This window comes from Penaeus chinensis, chromosome 10 (genome assembly GCF_019202785.1).
Source record: "Penaeus chinensis breed Huanghai No. 1 chromosome 10, ASM1920278v2, whole genome shotgun sequence".
Lineage (NCBI taxonomy): Eukaryota > Metazoa > Arthropoda > Malacostraca > Decapoda > Penaeidae > Penaeus > Penaeus chinensis.
The window spans coordinates 3,055,878-3,064,484 of NC_061828.1; the positions used below are offsets into that span (position 1 = coordinate 3,055,878).

At 34.7% G+C, this 8,607-nt stretch overlaps 1 protein-coding gene across 2 annotated transcripts in view; it reads left to right on the forward strand.

The window, feature by feature from the left end:
• Window positions 1–7,769, forward strand: part of LOC125029435 (fasciculation and elongation protein zeta-2-like) — a 57,353-nt gene extending 49,584 nt beyond the window's left edge. The window contains exons 4-9 of one of the 2 annotated variants that reach the window (XM_047619299.1): window positions 493–598; window positions 1,107–1,267; window positions 1,678–1,755; window positions 2,249–2,324; window positions 2,774–2,839; window positions 5,603–7,769. In XM_047619299.1, coding sequence (XP_047475255.1) covers window positions 493–598; window positions 1,107–1,267; window positions 1,678–1,755; window positions 2,249–2,324; window positions 2,774–2,839; window positions 5,603–5,619 — 504 coding nt within the window. In that variant the 3' untranslated portion in view covers window positions 5,620–7,769. The remainder of the gene's footprint in view (window positions 1–492; window positions 599–1,106; window positions 1,268–1,677; window positions 1,756–2,248; window positions 2,325–2,773; window positions 2,840–5,602) is intronic. The other variant, XM_047619300.1, reaches the window with a different exon arrangement.
• Window positions 7,770–8,607: the final 838 nt, after the last annotated feature.

Consider the following 8,607-nt stretch of genomic DNA (forward strand, 5'->3'; position numbering starts at 1 on the left):
GGGGGGAGTGGTGAGAAGGGGAAGGGGGATAGGTGAGAAGGGGAGGGGGATAGGAGAGAAGGGAAGGGGTGGAGGGTGAGATGAGGGAATAGGGTGGGTGTGGAAGGGTAGAGAGGGTGGGGGTGGAAGGGGAAGAGGGCAAGAGGATGAGTGGATGGATAGCCGGGTGGGTGGAAGGGGAAGAGAGCGGGTTAGGGGAGAGAGGACAGGAACGAGTCAGTAAGGAAGGGAGTGAGTGCCTCTTCTTAAAAATATTGAGCATTGCCATTGATTTGTGTTGGTAACGCGTATGCCTATGTAGTACATAACATTTATTAATACTATGGTTACATGTTAGCTGTATAGATGTTTTGGACCCCCTCCCCCCTCCCCCCCCCCCCCCCAGTATAATTGGGCTTAACGAATATCTCCTTCCAAAACTCATTTGCAAACTCGAACAGGTGTAATGAAACCATTTATATCCACTTTTTAACTCTATGTTTTTTTCCCCAGGAGGGCAGTTCCTCAGAGGACGAGGGCGTTGAGGAAAGCACTTCGTCAGGAGAGAATTCGCAGGATTCCTCCGTCAGGCCTCTCCCTCCCCCCCTCTATGCAGACAGTAAGTCCTCCAGTACAGTTCTACATATTTTTTTTTTTTTTTTTTTTTTTTTTTTTATTATTATTCCCCAGTGCATGTTCATGCTTTGTGCTTTACAGTATGGTGTTGACAGGGATTTCAACGAAGGTGTTGGTCATGACAGCGGGTCCTGTATACTCTGCACATATAGCACATATAGTTTCTTTGGTGTACCTTGATTGAAATTTTTAAAGTATACCAGGAGTGATTACTGTCGTTGTTGCTGTTGATGTTATTGTTATTGTTATTATTATTATTTTCATGATTATTATTATTATTATTATTATTATTTTTATGATTATTATTATTTCCAATGTTACCATTATCATTCCCAATACCTTTTCCCTCTTTTTTTTTTCTTTTCTTTTTTCCTCTTCATTGTTTTATCATCGTCTGTAATACTCGCATACCACAGCGATGTCTAAACCACTCTTTCTCCCACAACCACAACCACAACCACAACCACTACACCCAAAACCAACAATTAAAGAACTGAAGAGCATGAGTGTGGCCGAGCTAAATGAGTCGGTGATGGAGCTGGAACTGGTAATCCGGGAATATTCCGAGACCTTGATCAACCAGCTGGCTCTGAGGGATGAGTTGGAGTACGAGAAGGAACTCAAGAACTCCTTCATCTCGCTTCTTCTTCAGGTAGGTCTTCTGTGGGGTTCAGAGGGGGTTGGGGGTTGGGGGTTGGGGGGAGGCGTGGGTGTGCATAAATAGATATGACTTAGTATAGGTGTGTGGGGTTTGTTTGTGAAAGTATATTTGTGAATAGATGTAAAGTTATAGTCTATGATGCAAGTGCAAATGATATACAAAAATGGTTTTAATACTCAGAGAAAGATTTTTAAAAAGTACATGTAAAGTAAATGTTAAAGAATGTTGTTTATACCCTGAGAATATAACAAAAATCTCAAAATAGTAATTTAGTTACAACAGTACCTCGAACATCAACTAAGTAAAATCACCAAGTTAAAAGAAGACTTTAGAAGTTCTCTGACATTAAATAGAGTTCTTGCCAGGCATTAACAAATATCTCTCACCTTTAACCCCCGCAGGTGCAGAACAAGAGACGGAACTTCAACGTCGAGAAGAAGAAACAGAAGAAGGTTGGCCCAAATGGCACTGATCCTAAGGTGGACTTGATTTTGCTGTGACCATTGCTTTTTATTCTTCCGTTTTTTATCATTCTTTTTTAACTGTTCAGTTCCTTCATTCTGTTCATGAACGCCTTTGTTCAATTTTGATGATTTCACGCCTAAAATGCTTCGTTTTTCCCCCAACACTCCCCCACCCCATTTTATCAATGTGTTTTTTGCATGCATGAAAATGAATCCTTTTCCTTCCTATCCACTCACACCTCCCATTCACCTCTGTCGTAGAATTTAAGAAATAACGTAAATAAATAAAGCTGGGGCGGGGGGGTGTTGGGCAACCAGACACGCAAGCAAAGTTGTTATAAGTCAACGAAAGTCATTCCCAACATGGTCAAAGTGGAATTAAACCAAATTAACTAAGTTGTACTGTTCATACATCCATCTATCTGTCTCAACATCTACCTGTATCTATATCTATATATATATATGTGTGGTGTCCTTAACCCTACACGAGTATGCATGTTCTCCACAGTATCTGACGACAGTGATCCCTTACGACGTCGGTCACGGGCCCCCAGAAAACCAGACACTCCAGATCCTTATTAAGAGTAAGTACAGATAGATGCAGAAATCTACGCTGTCTAAGCTGTTTTGAGTCTTCAGTTATTTTCATTAAGTTATGTGTTGTTTATTTGTTGGTAACGTAAAATGCTTGGAGATTTAGAGTTTCCTTTATTCTTATACTTTTTATAGGTTCTATTTGTCTCTCACTCTGTCTGTAATATGTAAGATCATTTTTCTCGTTTCTCATTCTCTCTTCCATACATTTGGCCTTTTCTTCAGCTCTCTTTCTGCCTGTAATCGTTAATACATTAGCCTCTTTTCTTCTTCTTCTTTCATTGGGTCTTTTCATTTCTCTCATTTTTTAGCTGCGATCGTTAATACATTCAATAAGAAATTATTCATCTCTATTTTTTTTCTCTCTCTTCTCTTTGATACATGAGACTTTTTCCTCATCTCTCATTATATTTATTTGTCTTCTTTTATCCCCTACTAGTTTTGATGGCTATTAATGAGGACAGCCCGACTGTTCCCACATTACTCACTGACTACATCCTGAAAGGTAAGTGTCCTTCGCAGTGTTGAAACTCTCCTCTCTTTTATATATTTTTTTTTTAGTACCTGATGACTCTCCTTAATTCATGTGAAATTCAGAAAAAAAAAAAAATCATACATGAAGTGCTACTTATTGTGTCACCTTGCCAGTGGACAAGAAAAAAAAAAAAAAAAAAAGCACGCACAAAACAAGTGAAAAGATACAGAGAATAGTAATAGAAACCAGACATTGATTACGCATTTATGTAATCACACGTCTATATTTCCCCTCCCCCGACCCCTCGTGTAGAGGAAAGTTAAAGGTAAAATCTCATCTTTGTTCATGTGTGGTGGCCCAGGAATTAAGTTAACCCGATTTTTGTGATCTGTACGAGACTTTTAAGTTTGGCGAGGAAAGCCATATTTAATTTTGTTCTCGTAACATTGATATTATATATGGCTTTTCTCCTTTGGTTTACTATTGATTATTTTCTTAATGGTTGCTTTTAAGTATCCAGTACATGACACAGACAGTGATATTTTTGTTTAAACTCATTCAGTGGAAAGACAGTATAATCATATCGGAAAAAGTGGATATAAAATAAAAAATTGCATTATATTTTTTGGTAAAATTGGTGCATTTGTGAAACAGTTTGTACATTTAATTTTTATTACATATGGGGTGCTTTTGAGTACATAAATGTATGCATGTAAGTGGATGAGTAAAGTTCAGTATTTTAAAATATTCAGAGTTAGAGTCAATATAGACAAATTTGACTGAAAATAGAGCACAGTATTTTCTCTCATAGTTTTACTGTGAATGACAGTTAAAAAAGTATCTTTGCTTCATTAACCAAAAGTTATATATGCACCTTTTTCCTATATGATATATTGTTGGAAAGTTTATACACTGTTACATAAAACATCATAAGATGAAACTTTGACATTTTAAGAAAATATAAATAGATTAAATCCACTTAAACCACATTTTTGTAAATCAATAATACACTAATTCAGATATAATCTAGGCAAATTGAATACATTGTCACACATTAACAGGTCAGGAAAAAAAAATAACGATAAATCACAATAAAATAAAAAGGAAAATCATGAAATATTGGGTAAATTTCTTTTCAGGCCACCTCTTATACTGGCTTCATATAATCATTTCTACTTCCCCATACCAGCTGTTTAAGGATAGTGATCAAAATATAGAATGGCTGTCGATTCGTGTTTTTTTTTTTATTAGTCACAACATACTGTAGAATCCATTTTTATTCTTTTTTTTCTTTCAATTTTTGAAAAAGTTGGAGAGAGATCTCCCCCACCCCCCCATTGTATTTTGACTTTTATATATTTATATATAATTTTTTTTTTTTACATTGATCCTGGCAAGTGGTTGTAAGATTGAATATTGTATCACAGTTTATATATGTACATTTAAAGTAATTTATTGTTATTATTATTGTCAGTACATCAGATATTTTACCAACTTTCACTTCCCTTTTTGGTGAATGTAACCTTAGAAACCGTCCATTGTAAAAATTGTACAGAAAAAGATTGTGCCAAAAACTAATTGGTACGGAGGAAATTTGGCAATGCTAACACACATAGAGTAGAGCTTCATACCCCATATACTTCATATATTATAAGACAAGAAAAACATACAGAGGAAATATTAATTTTGGGTCTTTTTTTTCTCTTTCTCTCTATGAAAAAAAAAGAAAAAAAAAGAAAAAAAAAAAAGAAACCAAACAAGCTTACACGTTCTCCCCCCACGAGATACCAAGTAATATTTCCTTTTTAATATTTTCTGTATTGCAGTATAGCCTCCTTTAAAATGACCCCCACTCCCCTTTTTGAAAGTAAAAGTCATTTTCTTTCTTAAGTTAAGGAATGATGAAATACAGCATTTGACTAGATATTACCTAAATGCCCAGTAGATTCTCTCTTTATTTTTATATATATATATTTTTTTTTTCTTTAATGCCATAGCCTGTCTGATAATTTGATCCCTACCCATGTCATATGTGCTCTTGGTCCCTGTTCTCTGCTTCCCTATTGCACAATGTTCTTGTGGTGTTCATCATGTTATGTTCTGTATCAACACCCTTCCTCTGAGAGAGATTATTTCCGCGTATTAAAAAAAAAAAAAAAAATCCTGCTCTACTCACATTTTGAAACATATTTTTCTTCCTTTCTTTCCATTTTTTATTGAAACTTACTTTTGAATAGGTAAAATTTTGGCAGAAGAAGTATGTGTATGCATACTTGTTATATTGATGACATTAGTCCTGATATTCTGATTTTTTTTTTTTTCCTTCCTCTTTTTCTCTCTCTCTCTTTCTGGCTGTCTGTACTTTGCAAAATGTGTGTTTATTCCAGTACAGTGCTTTTAGCCAAGACTTTTTTCCTACAAAAGCAGGTCTGATATTTCTTATATTGCTTAACTTCTTGCACAAAATCAGAATAGTACATAAATATATAATGAGTTATTTATTGTCATGGAAGATTGTATTGTATTTAATTCCACTACAATAACAATCATAATGCAAATCATCATTGATTCAGGCAAAAAGTGTAATTTTTACAATCACTTTAAAGTACTGTAAATGAAAGTACCTTTCCCACTGTCTACTACAGATATAGTCTTTCAGAAATTCATGCCTTTGTACATGATATCCAAAAATTAACTTCATCATTGGCCAACTATTATTTTGTTTGTGAGCTAAGAGATTGAAATCCACTCTCATCCGAGGCTTTCCAACGTCTTACATTCCTTTCTTTTCAGTGTTGTGTCCATCGTGAGCTTCTGCCGTAACGCGTACAGCCATGCCAACCAATAAGTAAATCTGGTGGCTGCGGAGACCAAACACAACCTTACAAAAAGTGGCTGGAGCCGAGACATTCCGCACACACACTGATGTATAGAGTTACCCGTCTGCCTGAGTTGACTGTACATACACTGCATGTCATTTATCATTTTAAAGTGATAAAGAAATGAGTTTTCTCTATTGATTATAAAGGACCTTATTATCAGAATTATCAAAACAAAATTGGGAAAAGAAAATGTACTCTGACATTTAAAACAGCATTAATTCACCCAACTAAATAGACGATATAGGTATTCCTATAGGAGCTAGTCAACTGTGCCAATGGCCAACGCATGACAGTCAAGAAATATTAAACAAAAAGTGTATGTTTCTAAACCAAGGATGCATTTTACTAACACACTTGATATGGTTGATATGAAAGAGAAAAAAATAGAGGAATGATAAAACCAGGAAATGACTGAACTAGTCAGTTACTTAGGCATGTTATCAGAAAGATATGTATGTATATATTAACATTATTTGGAGTTTTTATTTCTACAACACATATTCACATGAAATATTGTCATGAAATCAGATGTGTATAGATACCCTCCAAGCCACATTTTATGCAATTTGGGAAGTAAGAACTGCAGGCAAAGGAATCAAGCAAGGTGTGTAAATGGTTTGTTTTGTGTATATTCAGAATGTCCTTTTTTTTTTTCTTCCTTTTTTTGTGCATGGGGAAAAAAAAAGTGCTGTACTTGAAAATTGCAAAAATCTGACGTTTTACACAAGTACTCGAGTTGTCACAAAATACCCTCCAGAAGTCTTAGTCTTCTTTAAAAAAAAAAAAAAAGAGTTTTAATACTGAAGATTTGCCATGCTTAAGGTAATAAAAGATCTGCTGATGGTTGTATTATGCTATTTCCAGAAGCCCAAGTGCAATTGCTGTATTAAGTACTGTATGTGTGTGTGTGTGTGGCTTGAAGTAGACTTAAGTTGATAAACAGGCAGACTGAAAACTTTAGTTGTCTCTTCATAAAAAAAAAGAATAGAAGACACTTTGCAGGAATGAATGCATTACAAGATCAATAGGTCACAAAATAAATCTCAAAAGACCATTTAAAGTTTTCATCTGCCATTTACCACGAGCAGACGAGCAGCTTGTGTCGTTCTCTGTTGTATTCCAAAATTTACAAATAGTTCTTGCAAACCAGTTCATATCATATATGTTTTATCATTCAAGGAATACTGCAGTGAAGGCATTACTCATTACTCTACACATCTGCATTATATATAATTTGAACCTTATATTTGTACATCTGTATATCCATTGCCTCCCTCTACCATTGAGATATGCACAGACATACTCAATAGTCATGTGTATGGATGGACACTGTTGGTGTGCTTTTGGGGAGGCTGAGTCACATACTTGTATAAATTGCTTTGTTCCATTGTAAATGTTAGATATGCATGCACTGTCTTTCAAGGATTCAAATATCAGTAATCATGTAATGGAGGATAATTTGATTGTGCTTTTCAATTAGCATTTTAACATTTAAAAAAAAGAAAACAAGACATGCCTTGTCACTGCCATACTGTTAATTAATTTGAGGAGTTTAGATGGGCAGTTGGAACCTTATTGTATTACACAGCTTCTCCACCAAATAGGCCTAAGATATATAAAAATTTCTCTCTATATTTATAAGGAATCCTGGGCAGTTTTGACCAAGTAGTGGTGTATATACTTCTTCAATGTGTATTGTAACACTGTCAGTACTCTACCTACAGTGCAGTACCTCCAAAAAAAAAAAAATCAGTTTAATTCGCAATAACTGAGTGATACTTGCATTGGGTTCATTCAATTTCCACCTTTAGTTAAACAGTGTATTTTGGTTTTGTGATTTCCAGTCAAGATCTGAATGACTTTATCTCTTTCGTCTTAGTGTGAATGATAATTTTGTGCATGAATTCAAATTTCATTTCCACTCTTGTGTAAATGTTGGCTTGTTAATAATGGATTTATTCATATATTTCAACTTTCATCTGTGATGCTTTCTTTGCATTGTATATTAATTTGAACCTTTACCTTGTTATTTTATTGTCACAAACCTATTTATAAAATAAAAATCTTTGTTCTTGAAAGTGTTGCTTCTTTAGAAATCCTCACTGAAAGATCACTGTACCTATATTAGTCACTGATCTGTATACATCAGACAAATAGCACAGGGAATGTACTTTCCCTCTCAGTCCATGTAATGTATTTCATATTAAAAAAAAAAAAAAAAAAAAAAACTTAATGCAAAGTCATTCTGTTGATATAGGCAAGTATAAAGTACTTAGTAAATCCAGACACATTCCAACATAGGTGTTATTGAAATAAAATAATCTTCATAGAACAAGATCAATGAAGATCAATTCCTGTGATGCTGCAGGTGAAGCATAATATAAAATTCAAAATATTTGTGAATTGACTGTTGAACAAACAATGATGTATGTTTTTCTTATTATTTAGCATTACACTGACTTCTGCTCTAATATCAGATAATGAAGAGAAAACTGAAGTGAGACCTTGCAAATACTATGGAAAAAGAATATTAGAATGGATATATTATTTTTAAAAGAACATGAGAGAGAGAGAGAGAGGGAGAGGGGAAGAGAGAAAAAGGTGGGAAGCCAGAGAGAGAGAGAGAGAGAGAGAGAGAGAGAGAGAGAGAGAGAGAGAGAGAGAGAGAGAGAGAGAGAGAGAGAGAGAGAGAGAGAGAGAGAGAGAGAGAGAGAAGAAAAAAGAAAAAAAGAGAGAGAAAAGGGGGGGGAGAAAGGAAAAAAGGGAGAGAGGGAGAAGAGAAGAGCAAAAGAGGTGGGAAGTGTGTGTGAGAAAGAGAAAGAGAAAGAAAAAGAATTAAGAATAAAGAATAAAGAAAAAAAGAAAAAAAGGAAAAAAAGAACAAAAGAAAGAAAAAAAAGAAAAAGAAGAAAAAAA